Source organism: Folsomia candida, unplaced genomic scaffold, assembly GCF_002217175.1.
Source record: "Folsomia candida strain VU population unplaced genomic scaffold, ASM221717v1 Fcan01_Sc001, whole genome shotgun sequence".
NCBI classification, from domain to species: domain Eukaryota; kingdom Metazoa; phylum Arthropoda; class Collembola; order Entomobryomorpha; family Isotomidae; genus Folsomia; species Folsomia candida.
Genome location: NW_019091193.1, coordinates 21,432,749 through 21,452,137, shown reverse-complemented (window position 1 = coordinate 21,452,137; position 19,389 = coordinate 21,432,749). Strand labels below are relative to the sequence as shown.

Genomic DNA, 19,389 nt, shown 5'->3' with positions numbered 1-19,389 from the left:
TTAAGCACTATTGATGTATGTAGTTTTCATAATCACAGTAGAAAAGTTAGGAGTCCTAACTTAAGACCAATAAATAAATAATTACGTTCTGAAGGTATGAATTGGTATGAAAACCAAAAGAACCTTAAACCTTCATAATACATAATAAGTATTTGATTAATATCGCTACATATACTAAATGTTCCAAATTATGAACTCAAACATACAAGCGTTGAATAATTTATGAACATCTCAATATTCATTAAGTTACATCGACTGCATACATTTGGCTTATATAGCACACGATATTGTTATTAATAGTTTACTGAACGTATTATTTTACAGGTGAGGAAAGATGGTATTATTGGTATTAATCATGATGATAAAACAAATTTGCGACTGGACGTAGGAGTAGATACTAAATGTACTGTTAAAATTTGATGCTTACTAATCATAAGCGTTTATACGGAAAGATTAATATCTATCGTAAAATCTGAGCATTTATGGAGGTGTAATTGATTCTATGTAATTATTAGGTCATGATCATGGTCAAACAATCCGATTTATTGCATCACTTGAAAAAACATTTTCATATACTTACATACATAAATCCTGATAAACATAATCTCCGAATTTATTGTATTAAACCAGTTGCATTTATAGCTTATCTTATTGTTAGTTAGATTTATGCGCTGCCTTTCATGATGGACAGTAAAATTAAATATTAGATGCAAACCCTGAACTGTCAAGTCAGTCCATTTTCGAAAGAAATTTTATTAAGTTTGGAATACATAGCAGAGGATAAATGACAGTTTGACTGCTCTGCTATCATATACATACATATGTATTGGGGCCCCTTCATGTTTGGGTGCCAAAATTTCCCAACCACTAATTTCCCTAAGAATTTATTAAACCGGAGAATTTTGACCATCTTTACAAACTCCATATACTTGGGCATGTGGAACGGTTTTTTAAAATTTTGAATGCCATATACGAATTGGATGATATATTCGCTTGTGGACATATGGGTTGGTAATGGGGTTGACAATGACTGTTACTAGGGGGGATTGAGAACCATTGGACGGACGCAAATTGACACTTTGCTTTCAGTATAAATTAACTGATGTCAACTTGCCCTTGGGCTTGGCGTGGCGTCACGCGACAAAGGTTATCTATGCCCCATTTATTTTTTCTGATATTTTGAACCATGATTACTTGACACTCAAAGGGAAGTAACTAAGGCACTAAACGTCAGAATTGTGGTCCTATTATGTGAAATTTATAATACAGAATACCACGATTGCTTGACTTTTAGTGCCTAGTTACCCTTAACGGTTGCGACAAATGGTCGAGTTACAAATAAAATAATTATTTTTAAAATAGTTGGTGTAAAAGTCCCTTACAAATACACCAACTACTTTGACCTTTAATAACTTTTGAACGGGCAGACATAGAGACTTAATTCTTAAAGATGAAATCATCGTAATTTTTAGCTTGATTTTTTAAGCTAAAAATTTCGAGGGTGCTATTTCGAAGATTGAACTTGAAATCTCCAGTGTGCAGCCCGAGTCAAGCTCGCTGTTATCGGTCAAACCGACCATTTTGCATAGAATTTTATTGTACCAAATACATTTTACTAATGCACTTTACGCCTGTTTTTTGTCAAATAAACAATGCGTATTATGCATTGGTGAAAATTTTAACTAAATATAGGTTTTTAGCCTGAATCAGGGCTTATGTACCCGTTATGTCCGTCTGTCCGTCTTGCGATAACTGTCGTAAAACTAATCGTAGCAATATAAATTAAAATAGGAAAAATTTTCCGAGTTTATTAAATTCGTGTTTTGTAATGGTTTATATACTCACTTAACTTGTAGGTAGCAGGACACTTATTAATAACTCTATTAGGCAACCAAACAGCAGCCGCCTCTAACTTAATCTTAGCTAGATTAATCCTAACCCAAATTCTTTTGTTAACCCTAGAATCTGCTGTAGCTATAATTCAATCTTACGTTTTTGCGGTGTTATCAACACTATACGCTAGAGAAATCACATCCCACTAAATAAATAATGATAGTAAAGAGAGACCACTCATTCCACTTAGTAGACCTAAGTCCGTGGCCCCTTACTGGGGCCACGGGCGCTTTCATTTTAACTACAGGCATTGTAAAATGATTCCAAGAAATAAATATAAATTTATTTTTATTCGGTATAATAATTATAGCCCTAACTTGCATTCAATGATGACGTGACATCAGACGAGAAGGGACCTTTCAAGGACTCCACACTTCAATTGTAGACAAAGGATTGCGCTGAGGCATAATTTTATTTATTACATCTGAAGTATTATTTTTTTTCTCGTTTTTCTGAGCATTCTTCCATAGAAGTCTTGCCCCTTCTATAGAAATCGGTTTAATATGACCCCCTAGGGGGGTACTTCCCTTTAATCCATTCCAAGTCCCCCTCTTAAATACTATTATTCTTCTTGGTTCAGGCGTAACAGTAACTTGAGCCCACCACAGAATTATAGAAAATAATTTTTCCCAAGCATTCTTAGGACTACTATTAACAGTCACCTTAGGTGTATATTTTACTTCACTTCAAGCTCTTGAATACTGAGAAGCACCTTTTACAATCTCAGACTCAGCCTATGGGTCAACTTTTTTTATAGCAACAGGATTTCATGGAATCCACGTAATTATTGGCACAACATTTCTTATTGTGTGTCTCTCACGACATATAAAAAATCACTTCTCAAGAAACCACCATTTTGGTTTTGAAGCAGCTGCTTGATACTGACATTTTGTTGATGTGGTGTGACTTTTTCTTTATATAAGTATCTACTGATGAGGAGGTTAAAGTATATTTATAGTATAAAAAGTACACCTAACTTCCAATTAGAAGGTTCAATTTATTCGATAGGTATAATTTTAATAGTATTTATTATCTCATTCGGGCTACCCTCAATTTTAATTTTATTAAACTCTTTTATTGCAAAAAAAATACACAAGAACGAGAAAAACCCTCAGCATTCGAATGTGGATTCGACCCCAAAAGATCCTCACGACTTCCTTTTTCTCTCCGGTTCTATTTAATCGCAGTGGTATTCTTAATTTTTGATGTAGAAATTACTCTAATCATCCCCCTGCCAGTTATTCTCACATCAATAAATTGAGCCCACACTCTAACTCTATTAACATTCTTCATCTTAATTCTTTTAATGGGACTTCTACATGAGTGGGGCCAAGGAGCTTTAGACTGAAAATAATATTATATATTAATAAAATAGAGGATTGTAGTTAAAAATAACATCTGGGTTGCATTCAGAAAGTACTGTGAAAGTCTATCTTACACTAGTAAGAAGCGAAAAATCGCGGTCAGTTTCGACCTGAAAAATTTGGGTCCTCCCCTTATTTTAAAGGAAGCCAAAGAAGCGGCGAGCCACTGTTAATGGCTATTAGGTACTCAGCCTCTTTAATAAGAAAAGGGAGCCAAATTTAAGCCGCTAACTTAAAATTTTAACGGTTAAACTCCGTTATTTTCTTTTTTCTATTTTAGTTTAATTAAAAACAAAACATTTTCAATGTTTAAATAAATAAATATATTTTTATGGGATATATTTTCAAGACTCAGTCCTCCCCTACAACTTCAACGTAGTGCTCTTTTATATAAGCTATAAAAATCTAAACTAAGCTAAAAAATAAAACCAACCCACCCATAAAGAAACTAAATATGAAGAATTTCATTCTTACGGAATTTAATACGTCTGCCTTGGAAGAAATAAACTTAGATTTGTAAATAAATCCTTGCCCCCCTAAAAACTCCACTCAACCTTGGTCCGCAAGACATTGGATAAAAAAATAACTCCTTATAAAATAAAGAAACACCACCTCCAATTATGTATAAGTACATAATTAATAAAAGTAAAGGTAACGACGCTGTGAGCGTGTAAAATAAAAAATACATCCCTGCTTGAACACGCTCAGGTTGGTAGCCCCAACCCATAATAATTAAAAGTGTCGGGATTAGAGAAACCTCAAAAAAAAAAAATAATAATAATAAATTACCCGAAAAAAAAGTCAATAGTAAAATAAATAGTAATAAAAAAACAAAACTATAAAAATAAAAAGTATGCTCCCTGAAACGAAAAATTTTATATCTAGAAAAAATTATTAAAATTCTAACCCAAACTCTTAGAGACACTAAAATAAATCTAACCCCGTCATAGTAAAATAAAGAGTCTAAGTAAAACGTTTCTGGCTGACCCACTAATGTATAAATTACTAAATAAACAGAAATAAATGTTAACACATAAATTAAATTTAATTTAAACTTCTTTAAAAACCCTATAAATAAAAAGATAAAAAATAAATTTACTATCATAAATTTTAAAAAAAATTAAAAGACTTAAAATAATCACCTCCATGCGTCCGTTTTATCATCACTAAAATAGAAAGACCTAGAGCACCCTCACATGCTGTAAAAGTAATATAAATTAAAGAATAAAAAAAGTCTCCTTTTCTCAATAACGCTAACAATAAAAGAAAAACCCCTAATCTAATGTATTCAAGTCTTAAAAGAACAGACAAAAGATGATCCCGCTTAGAGCACTAAAAATAAATCACAAAATTATATGCACATCGTTCATTACGAGTCCTGCTCTCAGAATAATGCCATCTTACAAGGCTCTGCAAAATTGTTGCCTTTTTAGCCTAAGTCAGTTCTTATGGAACCATCATGTCCTTCCGGAACACGATAGCCAAAATGGCTGAACCGATTTAGCTGAAATTTTCAGAACGGGTGAGACCGTAGGGCTTGATCCATACAGATTTTTCAAAAATATGTCACTCCACAAGTTTAAATGCATTTGGTACATTACAATTTCATGGAAAATGGTTGGTTTAACCGACAACCACCGAGTCTGACTCGGGCTCACTGGAGATTTCAAGTTTAATTTTCGAAATAATACCCTCGAGATTTTTAGCTTAAAAAATCAAGCTAAAAATTACGATGATTTCATCCTCATGAATTAAGTCTCTATGTCTGCCTATTCAAAAGTTATTAAGGGTCAAAGTAGTTGGAGACTCAAACGCCCTTTTTGAACCAAGGATTTTAAAATGAATTTTTTATTTGTAACTCGACCATTTGTCGCAACCGTTAAGGGAGACTAACGTTACCTAGATACTTAAAGTCAAGCAATCGTGACAGAATACGTATCACGATTGCTTGACCTTAAGTATCTAGGTAACGCGTCTCCCTTAACGGTTGCGACAAATGGTCGAGTTACAAATAAAACATTCATTTTTAAATCGTTGGTTCAAAAACGGCGTTTGAGTCTCCAACTACTTTGACCCTTAATAACTTTTGAATGGGCAGACATAGAGACTTAATTATTTAGGATGAAATCATCGTAATTTTTAGCTTGATTTTTTAAGCTGAAAATCTAGAAGGTACTATTTCGAATAGTAAACTTAAAATCTCCAGTGTGCAGCCCGAGTCAGGGCTTATGTACTCGTCACGTCCGTCTGTCCGTCTTGCGATAACTGTTGTAAAACTAATCCGATTGAGTTGAAATTTTGCACGCATGTAGTATGGGTCAAATGAGGAGTTAAGTTCAAAGATAAGCGAAACAAGTGGTTGACCGGTGGGGGTCATATAAGTTTGTCGGGTATTATGTATAGAAATTGCAAAATCGTCGTAGAAAGGTGAAATTCGGTACAGAGGTCGATAATGGTTTCTACTGAAAAACTTTAAAGTAAAATTGTAAAAATTTTCATCTGGGCAGACCCTATGGGATGACCCATACCAATTTTTCAAATTCGTCATATCGAGCAGAAATTTGATAGAAAAGTTGGTAATGGCTCCTAATGTAACAATATGAATTAAAATAGGAAAAAATTTCAGAGTTTATTAAGTTCGTGTTTTGTAATGGTTTATGCCAAAAATAAATTTTATGCACATGTTCGTTACGAGTCCTGCTCTTAGAATCAGTGAATAATGCAATCTTAAAAGGCCCCGCAAAGTTGCTTTCTTTTTAGCCTCAGTCAGTTCTTATCGAACCATATGTCCTTCCGGAACACGATAGACAAAATGGCTGAACAGATTTAAAAAAGATATGCACCCCACAAGTTTAAATGCATTTGGTACAATAAAATTTCATTGAAAATGTTTGGTTTGACCAATAACCGCAGTCTGACTCGGGCTACATAAAGGCTGGAGATTTCAAGTTTACTATTCGAAATAGTACCCTCGAGATTTTCAGCTTAAAAAATCAAGCTAAAAATTAGGATGATTTCATCCTAATGAATTAAGTCTCTATGTCTGCCCGTTCAAAAGTTATTAAAGGTCAAAGTAGTTGGTTCTGTCGCCTATGGGAGAAGAACCAAAGATTTTAAAAATAATTATTTTATTTGTAACTCGACCATTTGTCGCAACCGTTAAGGGTAACTAGGCACTAAAAGTCAAGCAATCGTGAATACGTATAAAATGCTAAATGGATGACTATTTGTTTAACTAATAAATGCAAATTTTTGTTTAAATAAGAGCTTTAGTTTTCTTTTGCATTAATAAATAAAAAGAATGAATGTAATATGTTTAACCGACATGTCGTAAGCAATGCACGGCTCAAGAAAAGTGGACGTTGGAAATAAAACGAAGACACAGACAGTTAGTAATGTTAAGGGAAAGCCTAAAAATGATACAAATAAAGGGCAAAACCTTGGACCAGTAGCTGGAGACCAGGAACCAGAAAATGATCCTGCCCCGTCCAAAAAGGAGCAGGACGCTGACAGTAACGAGAATGGTGTCAAAAAACATGCAGACATCACTGACCCAGAGTTGGAGCTGAAGCGATGGAAAAATCCCAAGAAATATGGTATTGATTTATCCAAGGGCATAGTCTGGGTTGAGGAAAATAATATGGAATGTTTGTGTCCTCGTACTAATAACTAATTCACTAAAGGTAAACCGGACTTTGCTAAAAAAGAACGGCCTGGCGAAAGTAAACAGTTCTTCTTCCCACGATACTTCCACCATGGCGCAGAATGGCAGATTGCAGCCAACGAAACAGCATCTCACTGGTTGACCACAGAAAAATCTTACAAATCCAAGTGGATCGACACACATCAAATCAAACAACGCCAAGCGGATAGAGGAAATCTCCAATCACGGTGGAGAGAAAAGAGAAAGGACGATGTGGATCATCGGTAAGCACAAACATTAAACCCATGAATTTGGAAATTGTTCATAAATATTTAAACTTGGTAACTAGAATTGGGTCACAAATAAATATGCAGGTTTGGAGTATCAAAGCACGGTGTCCCAGTGAAACTTGGGGGAAAAGGACAACCAGGTGAAGCAATGTTGGCTCGCTTAGAGGTATGGCGTGATCCAACGGGAGAAGTCAAAGAATATCACGAGGAGCTGACTTCAGATAAAGTTCACACAGGCCAAGATTTCCCATCAGACGTAGAGAAAAGCTTAAGCAAAAGAAAATCCGTCCATTCGTTGGACCACGGAGACCCTTACTATTTTGGAGATCCGTATGTCGAAGACCCGTCCCGTTTCTACTCGGAAAGGAGAAAGAAAAAACTGCCTAAAAACTTGGAGTCTCCACCAGGCACGGAAGTAGAATTCGATTCCCCACCACCATCCCCAAAACCTAAAGGTGTAACCCCAACTATCCCATCTCCTCAACCACCAACACCAGCGGCCCCACAAAGAAAAATAGAACACCGAAAACCAGCTCCAGTTCCAAAGAAAGCACCATTGCCTTCTTTCCCTGTGATTATTCAGGAACCGAAAAGACCAGTTACCAGACCTTCAACTCGGCCTCCCCTGGACTTGGACAAGTACGACTATGTGTATTTCAACGCTCGACGTGCATGTACCCTTCCACCAAGAAGACCAACTCCCATTTACGTGGATGACACAATAGGAACAAGACACAAATACTGTCCTTCCGGGCTGGCCTGTATCTACGTAAATAAATTAGATTATGGAAAAATTCCCCAGTACTTAAAGGAAAGGAATAAAGAGCTGGGAAGACCTCCGGAACCCGATTTTCGTAGATTTTACACGTATGTACTTTAGCACATATTTGGATTGTGGTTTATAAATAAATTTAATATTCTATTCAATTCATACCATATGACATATTAGTTAATTTTTATAAAGACCTCACGTATGCAAGTCTAATTTCGGTCAACGCTGTCAGCTATGTGGCCAACCTGCAGCCACTGGAGATCAAAATCAGTCTCTGAGCCTGGACAAGTCTGGACCTGGAGACTCCTTTGCAAAAAGAAAGTTAAAGAAAGTAAAGGGCAATCGAGCCACAACTGGGCGTGGGTACAATGACCCAAGAAATTGTTCCCCATCTGAATGCCAAGTAAAGGATCTCATCGAGCTCGTAAGGAAATCTTCCGTCCCACTCAGCGAAGGTGATTCACTTATAATAATATAACATATGCAGATGCATACTACACATTTTATGATTAATTCGACTTATGTGGATATGCACATACGTATTTATGTAGGCATTTGTAAAATTTATCTGTAAATATATTACAAACTGTGCAGGGGGATTGAGTGGTCAAATATTTCCTCCAGAAATGGTGCCAGCTCCGCCCTCCGACTTCATGGACTCGGTTGATGACATGGGAGTCGTGTCAAGGCGAGCCCCACATTCGGCCACAAAGCATGTGCAAGCATGGAATAACAACAGAGCTTCAGGAGAGAAAACAAAACGGCCAAGAACTTACGACGTCCATACTTTCAAGTTTATTTACATACTGAATTATTTTTAAGTGCAACATTGAAGCTAATTTAACATTGGTCATTAAAAACGTAACAGGCCAACCCCTACTTCTGATGATCATCCTTCAGACGTTCGCAAAAGTGTTGCCGTTCCTCCTCGCACGTTTAAGTTGAAAAAGAACCAGCATAAATTACGATTCGGCCAGAGCAGGGTGAGTCGTGTCGTGGTGCCTCTGAACGATGAAGTCCGGGGGGGAGCCGGGCCGAAAAAGGAGACGAAACGTGCCCTGAGACGAGGAACACCGCACGTGGCATCTCATTTCCAGCACCATCGTGAAGAAGGTCACGGAAGCCCAAAGTCTCCACCCTCTCTGGAAACCCTTCATCGGGGTGAACATGTGACTAGTTCAGCTGAAACGACGAAATGATCAAACACGATCCAGATTTCCGTCATTATCATTAATTATTAAATACAAATGCATAGTTTTCACAAATTTTTCACCAACACACGAGATGACATGAAAGTTGTTTTATGCTATTATATAGTATATACGGGAAAAATATACTAATTTTATTACAACAGTTGCTCGATCCATAATATTCAGCTTCGGAATAATGCGATTTATTATTCATAAATATTCATAAACTGAACGCTCAACTTGCTCATCCATGGAGCATCATTCTTATACAGGTTGAGCGTAGACGCATCATTAATTGTGACGACAAGTTATCATAAGCATGAGCATAATTATTCTAAAGGTGGTATTGTCAGCATAATAAGTCGAATTTGTCTAGAAGCACATGCATGTTTACCATTATTGCACAAGTCTTGTTAAGATATTGAGGGACAGATCTTACCATATCTTTCGCTCAACATTATAAGCAGATACATAACAAATGCAAGTCGTGTCCTATTTAGTATTCTTTCGGACTAAAAAACTCCACGAGCAACAAACGTAGGCCAGTGTACCTGGGTGTGATATGTGTTGTGATTTGAGGTACAGGTAATTGTTAAACCGGATAATGAGAGTAACACACATTGAATATAGTAGACAAAAAGTTTCGCATTCCGTCCATGGAATATTTGCACACCCAACTGTCAGACGAGTCGAGCGTTAATTTAATATCACGAATATATATGAGATACATACCTCAGGGCTTTTTGCTTAAAAGAAACCTACCTGTTAAAATTCATACAATTATTGTTTCTATGCATGTGCGTTGCGACAAGGGAGCAGGTTACTGCTCTTGTACACATTTAGAGTTTCCTTATCCATTTCACGGCCAATTTGCAATTATTGTCCAATTTTCACGTTTGTTTAAATTATGAAACAGTGTCGGATGGTATTCTCACACAATTGGCATTTAGATATTTACTTATCTTTAGATATCGACTCGAATACATCACACACATTACGACGATTGGTGTCTTGTCAAATTACTTGAATTATTTCACTTAAGAAATAAAAAGTTCGACGACGTTAGAAAGTGTATCTTATTGAATGCGTATTTCGATCTTAATTAGCAAAGTCACAAAAAAATCTAATGTGCATAAATGTTGATAAATGCGAACGAAAAGTTGTAAATTACCAGTTGTTAGATACGTCAGAGTGAAAGTTTCCTGTTATTTTATCATTAGTTATAGTGCGTCTTTGAAAAACTGAAAAGCATGGAAGACGATGGCGAGGCTCAACCCCCACTCTCGGAAATGTTGTCGAGGGATGGTCGACGAAACTCCATTTCTATGCCCCAAGGACTTGACCTGCAGCTGCTTCTCAAAATTGCAGAGCACAGCTGGGTAAGCCAATAGCTACAAATGTAAAATTGTTCAAAATATCGACGAATCTTGTTTTCTGTACAAATCTTGGTCCTTTTTCATGGTCATAATAATCTTACGTATTTTGCAAATTTGTATAAAGTGACGCAAGCATAGTATAAAAGTTATGTAGCAGGAATTCAGGGTTCATGAAAATTCCTCACATTCCATATGAAAAAAGTACTATGGATTTCCACTGCTGAACTACAAACATGTAGTCCATCTAACGTTTCAGTGTTTTCACACGAATGGTGTGATATCGAATGATTAGAGTTATCTTCACTTGAGTATCTGTGGTGGATTGTCACCTCACTTCATGTGTGATAAGAAGTATCATGGGGATTTTACAATAATTTGTCACTGCAATATTTTTCGTAGTTTGCGCGTTTGTTGCCCATTATTAACTAATATAATTATTAGTAATTGTACCTACCTTTACTAGAAACATGCATAACACGTATTTACTTCAGAAACGAGTAAATACAGGTATGTAAAGGACTCTAAAAGTTTACAACATAATTTCATATGGACGCATTATATTTGTAAATGTGTAATAAACACAATTTGTGCTTTGGTGATATTAATCTTAGAATTTATGCGAGTGTAAAAAGTGGCACACAATAGCGAGGATTATTTAATAGAAGAAATAAAACCGGTATTATCAAGATCCATCGGGAACTATCTACATCAAACTCATTTGCTCAGAGAAGATGATGCTATCCAGCTGCAGTAACTACACAAGTGAATTTTTTGTTAGTGGCATTGACAAAAAGGTGAAACTATCCACGCGACTTGTGATTCTATAGGCCTCTGCAAAACAGTGAATTTTCAGTGGACTGGTTGACCATAACAATTTTTTAGTTTGTTGAATCGAAGTGTTCACCCCATGTATTTAATAAGAACTGCACATCCATCGTCTATGTGTGTAACTACAAATGTATGAATAAACTAATGCCATTCAACAACAAGTTAATTGGATATGTTGTCCAGTGTATGTTTCGCTGAATAATAATCCTGAAGCTGACGATGACTTTGTGCGTGCGTATTCAACTCTCCACATTTCGTCTGTAATACAAAGGAATATACTGCCATTTCATGTTTGGACTATTTCATGCCTGTTTTTTTATTATCGTTAAGACTGATTTGAATGTAATAGCAGTGAACTCGCGTAGTTATTCTGCACGCTGAAACAATTCAGGCAATATGCATTGCAGTCTGCAAGAAGAGCAAACCTCATATGGCTTTGACGTGTTAAGTTACAAAAGGCGTTAGGACATGGTTTTGACGAATTCGCGGGTGAATATCTCTGGCGAGGAGTTGAATTTTGAACTGATTTTTGGTCAGTTGCAAGATAATACTCTCAAAAAGATATATTTAAAATTTTAGGCCGATAGCTTTATAAATGCCCCCTCCAGTGCCCCCAGAGTTGGAAGGAGCCAAAAAAACACTTTCCAAACTGAATTACTCATATAGCATGATAACCTAAGAGGTCAGAGGTGAATAATTGTTAATATTACAACCCTAGATAATCATTGCATGAAATAATAAAAGAATCCACAATGAATTACATAACGTTAGGCCTCCATCGTCGCTGATACTTTTCCATGAAAAGTGATCAATCGGACCGTGCACCGGGAAATTGACCTGCTGACCTTGAAAACGGACCGACTGGGTCAAATGAAGATTGAGGGCAAAGCTCAAAGTGTCCTAAGTAATATTAAATTAAGCAGTGAAGATTTTGGGTAAACAGTTTTGAAGAAGGACCCTAGCTAATCAGCTGACGGGGAATCATAAAAAACTCGTGAACTAATTTGGGAAATTAATGGTCAAATTTTGTTGGAAACAAATTTTAATAACTTTTTTGTGTCTCCTGCTGAAGAACTATTTTACCTACAAGGTACAAGTGACAAAATAATAAAATTACTGTGTTTTGATTAGTTAAAAAAAATTTAAAGTTCCGCTTCAATTTTGAGGAGAACTTTTGTAAAAAATTTATAGGGTTTGATGGAATCCCATTTCCTGGGGTGTAACCACTTATCAGAATTTTATCAAAAGTACTTACAGTGCAATATACTATATGTACCTTGGATAAAAACCACGTTAGGGATTTTTAGCATCAAAGTCCTAAAATGTGGGGGCCTTAAAAGTCGAGGAGATGCGTTCACGAGAGCATTCCATTAGGACAAGTAGGAAGCTAGACTACAAAAGGGACTTAAAAGATAAGCATGATACAAAAGTGGTTTTATATAGTGAAAAGCATGCTAAGTCCCTTGATAATAGTCGCAAAGACGATTTTTGCACCAGGACCTCAGAAAACAATATTTTGTTCAACGCCATTTTATAAGAACACTGGTTTGGAAAACTAAAAAAGGACACCTCTCCAAATTTAACCTTGCCTCATTTCGTAGAGTACACAAAATCGGGAGCCAGATATGCTTACCTATAGTTTGAGACATGGGCTTTCACATAAAAAATGTTAGAAATCTCTACAACTAAAAACCATCCCGCAATTAAGGTATGAATTCGTCAAAACCATGTCCTAACGCCTTTTGTACATGATTCGATGTGTATGTATTCACTGCTATATTCCAGCAGAGATCTCTTCCTTAATATAATTTATTTACCTATTAACACAAGTCGAGGAAAATTGTATCTTAATATTTTTGCAGTCACTTCTTCCGAACTCAATAATGGATATTCCGTAACACGAACCGAATTCTCCAGTGACAAAAATATCTACATCTCGGGGAATAATGAATCGCGTCTTGCTAATGAGAAATGTAATAGTCAATACACGTAGTAAATAATTAATCTCTGTTCCGTGTGATAAATTTATAGCATTCGTATAAATATTTGTACGTTGTGACCGTAATGTTGATGTGTATAATTTCTAGTTGTGCGTGAAATATTTTACAATGTAATTATAAATAATTGTTTATGTTGAATTCATTCCTTGGGAAAAACTTGTGTGCGTTTGTAAATATTTTCACTCTTACTGTTGAAACCTCAATCTAATGTCTGCCTCTGACCTCACTAAGGTTTGTGTAGGAATATGTATCGTTCTTATGATTTACTAAGTGACCTGTGGAATTTGTTGATTTCTTAAAATTGGCATGATAATTGCTCACAAAGATTTGTACACGTATTTTTTCTATTCTTCCTCCAATCCAGCAAACGAAGCCCCCGATCAATTCGTCCTTCGATGATTTGGTTGAGGCGGGGGGCATTCGGGTTCCGGACGCCTGTCCCAGCCCTCTGCCCCCAGCAAGAAGGCGGATCGGGCAGGTGACGGGTCCAAGCAAAAGTGGGCTAAATTATGAACCCGTGCACTCGGAATCAGAGGAAATTAGTGACTTGGACATGAGTGAGACCGAAAGTCCTGTGTCCTCACATCCCGTACCGTCCGGGAGAGTGCGAGTTGGCATATCTCTCGACCCGAAGGGAAGAAGCACCAAGAAGACCAAGAAGAAAGGAGAACTAGACGATGACACGGAAATCTGCTTGTGAGTGAACATTTGATGATTTGTGACATGCACAAAGTGTACGGCACCAAAACATTCTTCAAAATATTTTGTACCCATAATTTGCTCTGAATGTACGTCATTCCATAATTTGAACCACAGAAGAGAAATTATTGCACATTTAAGTGCATTCATTAATGACGACGGCTGTAAAAAGGGTGATTAAGCTGTTTGTTAATTTATCATGGCAATTATTTATGTATATCAGCGTTCAGCTGGGCCACTACTGTGCTTGTCATATCTTTATTACGTACTAGTCACACGCCATCAAATTCGATACTGATAACTCTTATTGTTTCCCTCGTGGGACTTTGGATTTAATAAACTGGAGGCGAGGAGGAAAGCATGCCGACTGCATGGCATTTTTCTAAAAAAAGCAAATCTAAATTACACTGCAAAGTACTTTGATAATTGAGCAAAAAGTGAGCAATTGAGCATAAGAGTAAATAGATACGTGTAAGGAACATTATTGTTTTAAGCTGCCATTACATTAGATATTTGCCGTGTCAGTTCTGAGAATGAAACATTTTTGAAATATGGGTTCAACTAAGGAAATTCGACCCTTAGATAAAGTTGATGAGGAGTACGTCAGTTCGTAATTTGTAACCTTTAATTAAGTTACACGAAACAATACTGATCTTCACATTTACAGAAAACCCCTCGCTACTAGACGAAATTCGGGAATTATTCCTTTGAAGATAGCCGACTCAAATTTTCTCAAGTCCGATCCCGATGGAGACACGACAGATGAAGACGTGGATAATAAAGGGGACTCGCCTGTGCAACAGAACGGGGGCAATAAATTTACAAAAATATTCAAAGACAAATTAAATTCCGTAATTTCCATTGCATTATTCAAGCTAATCTCTCATTTATGCCCAGATATCGTACAATTATTCGTTGTTATCAAATGTTTAATTTCTAGGTTCCTATTCCAAAAATTTTCCACAAGAGGAAACCTAAAGAGTACAAACTGCAAGTTTTTGTAGCCATTTTATTTTTAACAATAATCCTGCTCGTGGGTTCAATCTATGTGATTCATCAAGAAAAGGAACTGCAAGTATGGTTAAGATATGGATATGCACAATTGATGCAGCTTTGAATAATGCATTGCTCACCATTTCTGAACTACTTATTTTTTTCTAGAAATCCTACTTTGATAGAATTCGTTTTTCACATAAAGATCGGAGGATTCGTGTCTCCAACGAGAAAGGCAAAGATATTTTGACCGGCATTTTAGGGGCCAATCTTGCGAAAAAGGATAAAGCATGGCCTTGTCTCAAGCAGGATGAGAAACCTGGACATACGTGTTTGGAATGGATGAACAAAGCTCGTCTCTACTTTCGAATTAAGCATCAAAATTTAATGGACACGGGATTTTCAGCAGCTCCCAACGACTCAACGGCTGCTCCTGAAGGTCGTGCTAGCAGTCTCCGCTGTTATGAAATATACTGGGAAGCAATAAATCCGGATTTCAAACTAAAAGACTGTTACTCGTTGGGTGAACGAGGCGGTGGACACTTTTATGGCGGTGGAGAAATTCCTGGTTCTGATCACTGGCCATTAAATAAAACCAGCGTCCCGTACTCACCTTTCATCACGGGCAACAGAATGACCAGTGGTAATTGAGAAAAGACATTTCATATTATCTGACTTTTTTTGCAATAATTTTAAAGTCTACAATTCTTAACAGAATCTGATACGCACTTCCAATGGGGCAGAACACTTGGACGATTCTTTGTGAGAAAATTTGTGCATTTATTTTAAGCTCGCGGTGGCGTATTTGTATGTATCTTACATACTTAAGTGTTTTTTGTATGCATGTGTATTTTATTTTATGTCAGATTAATTCCGATGGAGCAGCAATTCAAATTACCGAAGACACTCCTCTCCATGTGTCCATAAATGAGGACGGAGACCGGAAGTTGTGCTTGGGATCACGATTTGAGGGATATGGGAACGACCCACAAGAAAACGGGCAAAGAAATAGGCAAAATGGACCTACTCGTCCACTACATCTGAATTACACCATTTGTACTGGAGAAAACGCACTAGAAACTGCGGAACTTTTGGCAGATAAGGACATCTGGGACGGATTAAAGGTAATACAACAAATCAACGACATATGCTTTTAAGTATGTAAGCTACATGAAACTATGTATGAAATATTATTATAACCGAATTAATTTAGCACGAAGATCTTCAAGTGGCTCGACTCTTAGCACAGTCTCCAATTTGGAGAATTTTGCCAGAAACGATAAACCACGGGCATTTTAGCGAGGCAGCTCTTCTGAACTACACGGATCGTATTGCATCCCTTCACCTTTCTGAAGGATATATTCTATTTGACGAAAGTTGGCAGCAGAGGATTGGAGACTTGGCTATGGACCTCACAAGATTCCCCACAATGTAAATGCTTAATTCATACTACATCTAGTTTTGAGGGGACGCAGTGGGACATTACTAATTACTACGTTTGCTGGGATATCTCAATCCCTACTTTTTTCATCAAAAACTAAAGTATTCTATAATGTACCATTTTCAGGGACGAAACGCTGAATATAACTCGAAGACGAGGTACGTTTTATATAAGGATAACTAGAAATTATTTTGGGGTACTGTCTGTGCCGGAGGATTGGCATTGAAGAAGAAAAGGTCAAATATGCCTCTTCCACGTAGTTTAAGAAAAGACGCAACATAATGACGTGGCTTGGTTTTTGTCTCAAATCCATTTATACGCCATTGGTTTGGCGTCGTATTTACCTAGAGTTTGCTATGCAGAAGATATCGTATTCGTTGTTTTTCAATAAAAATGTATCTAAAGTATTCTAAAATTTCAGGTTTCAAAGTTGCATTGACAATTCAACCATTTTTCAGCACCCAGTCCCGAAATTACGAAGAAGGATTGTACGCGGGTGATAACGACGATGAGATTTGGTTAGCAGAGAAGAATTCGGGTATTTTTTGTTCAAATACTAACGATGAAATAATTACCGGGTGTTAATTAACTAATAACATGGTTTCATGCGTCATCGAACCTTAGATAAGAAAAAAGTACCAGCGCTTACCCAGTATAAGAATTGGACTAGTGTTGCAGTCCTGGATTGTACAAAATCATCAGCCCAGCAATGGTTAGAGAAAAAAGTCTCGGCTGTGGTTGATAAGTATCGAATTGATGCCCTTTATGTTGACCTTGGAACCACATACGGTAAGGCAAAGACGAGTTTATAATTCAATGCAACAAGGCAGTAAGGCACCACGTAAAACAATTGTAAAATAATTGGACACTTTAGATCTCCCCAAATTCTACGAGTTTTCTAAACCGCTGTCTAGCTCGGATTACTACAAGGACCTATTTCTTAAAGCTTTGCGACCCATTCAACATGTGCGTACCATTGTAGTTTCAAGCGCTGTAAAGTTACCAAAGCTTCCCACTTTTGTATCCTTGAGTCCAACAGGTTTGTGAAAATTACTAAATCTCTGATTTTACAAGTGCATGAATATACTACTTCAAATGTGGAGTAAGACGGAGTATATATGTAAAACCTATAGTACATAAAATCTTTGGGGTATTAATTGTCACCAACAGAAAGTTCTTGGGAAGGATTGCAATCTGTGATACCCAATATTTTAACAATGGGCGTGGCAGGATACCCATTCATCATTCCAGGTATTTTATTAATGATTAGAACTAAAGACACTGGGCATATCAAGTCAAATAATCAGGAACTTGACTCATCAGGTGCTATTGGAGGTGACTTCTGGCCAGTAGGCAAATCTAACGCTAGTTACCGGATGAGTAGCGAAGGGTCATTCCGTGTACCTGACCGCGATTTATACATGTACATTTATACAACTATATACATCTGTAATTCAAATAAGTACGAATATTTATTTCTAATTTTTAGCCGTTGGTTGGAATTGGTACATTTTCTTCCCGTTGTCCAATATTCCTTCCTCCCCAGCGATTACGATCAAAAAGTTGTGGATATTGCAACAAATATGTATTTCACTCGCAAGAATAAATTGTACCCGTACATTAAGAAAGCGATTGATCAGTCTTTGACGACTGGTTTGCCAGTTATTCGGTATGCAGAAGACTAAGGAAAATTGAAAATCTAATTAATGACAGAATTGCAAGACATGAAATTATTTTTTTAACTCATCTTAGACCACTCTGGATGATTGACCCTACGGACGCCACTTGTCTTAAAATTTCAGATGAGTTCAGTATTGGAGAGGATATTATTGTCGCTCCTGTGATACGCCCGGGCGAAGTAGAACGGGATATTTACCTCCCAAAGGGGATCTGGAGGAATGAAATGGATGGCAGTCCGACCAAAGGAGAGAAATGGCTGCATCATTACAGAGTCAAGGAAAACCAGATTCCTTTCTTCACTAAAATGCCAGGGGTTGGCAGCTATGTCCTTGACAATTAGACACTAAATATTTAGCTGCACAAATTTGCATGTTCAACGTCTTTCTTAATTATGTTATGTTTAGCTTAGCTTGTAAAACTTATGGGTCTGATCAAACAGTAGAAATTGAGCAAGCCTGTGATTAGGATTAGACGCATCAGAACCATATTTACCTACAAAACGACTACATCTGTATATTAGTGGTGCGACCTATTTTTTGGGAATGTCTGCCCGTCCGTTCCATTCCACATATAACGATTTTTTGGAATTACTTACTGACAAAAGTATGGGTATTTAATGATATACATACTTATTATATAATCCACTGATTCAAGAGGAAGGAGTTCATGAAGTTTCGGACAGTGGTGAAAAATTATTGTGTGATTCTAGTCCGTTTTTTGTAGGATTTTATTTGTTAGCAATTACTCGTAGGATAGTTGATGCAATAATTAGAACCACATGTACACAGTAATTTATTAACATAGTTTTTATTTATTTCATTTAATCTATAGCCATTTAAAGCACAGTAATGTAATGCACAGTAATGTAAATGCTTCTACATAATGTATTTTATCTGAAAAGGGAAAAAATGTGATCTTTAATACGAATGCAATTAAACTATAAGATTTAACACAAAATGGAAAACATGTATTCATAAAATATATTGTAAAATAAGCACAAATCGTCTAATTACTTTATCTTCAGCAATAAATTACGTTGTTTTGACAAAATGATAGGAACTGTTTTTTAGTCATAAATTAGTAAACTTGTAATGAAGGCTTTCACAAAGCGGAAGATTTCATTAGATTTCTACCTCTTTAAAAGTTTAGCAATTGATTTAACGACAGTAGTTTTCGAGGGTGGAACGATAGCGTAGGTTAATTAATTAATTAATATCGTT

General features: G+C 36.5%; 2 protein-coding genes across 7 annotated transcripts; both read left to right on the top strand.

Moving 5' to 3' along the window:
- Nucleotides 1–6,506: 6,506 nt before the first annotated feature.
- LOC118439363 lies at nt 6,507–10,084 on the top strand. The gene is made up of 6 exons (XM_035860617.1): nt 6,507–6,853; nt 6,941–7,184; nt 7,275–8,057; nt 8,155–8,417; nt 8,557–8,755; nt 8,831–10,084. The coding sequence occupies exons 1-6, from the start codon at nt 6,595–6,597 to the stop codon at nt 9,159–9,161; spliced, it is 2,079 nt and encodes a 692-aa protein (XP_035716510.1). The 5' UTR covers nt 6,507–6,594; the 3' UTR covers nt 9,162–10,084.
- A 190-nt stretch (nt 10,085–10,274) lies between these two features.
- Nucleotides 10,275–19,222, top strand: LOC110863054 (myogenesis-regulating glycosidase). Of its 6 annotated transcripts, XM_035860602.1 has the most exons (17): nt 10,895–11,799; nt 13,219–13,329; nt 13,721–14,052; nt 14,723–14,906; nt 14,996–15,130; nt 15,217–15,691; nt 15,764–15,810; nt 15,915–16,172; nt 16,262–16,479; nt 16,616–16,647; nt 16,911–17,027; nt 17,114–17,278; nt 17,364–17,528; nt 17,660–17,740; nt 17,813–17,912; nt 17,979–18,158; nt 18,242–19,222. In XM_035860602.1, the coding sequence occupies exons 2-17, from the start codon at nt 13,303–13,305 to the stop codon at nt 18,507–18,509; spliced, it is 2,784 nt and encodes a 927-aa protein (XP_035716495.1). In that variant the 5' UTR covers nt 10,895–11,799; nt 13,219–13,302; the 3' UTR covers nt 18,510–19,222. The 6 variants fall into 6 exon arrangements, with proteins under 6 accessions (XP_021967970.2, XP_035716503.1, XP_035716495.1 ...); XM_022112278.2 differs by lacking the exons at nt 10,895–11,799; nt 13,219–13,329 and adding an exon at nt 10,275–10,531; XM_035860598.1 differs by lacking the exon at nt 10,895–11,799 and having other exon boundaries at nt 13,019–13,329.
- Nucleotides 19,223–19,389: the final 167 nt, after the last annotated feature.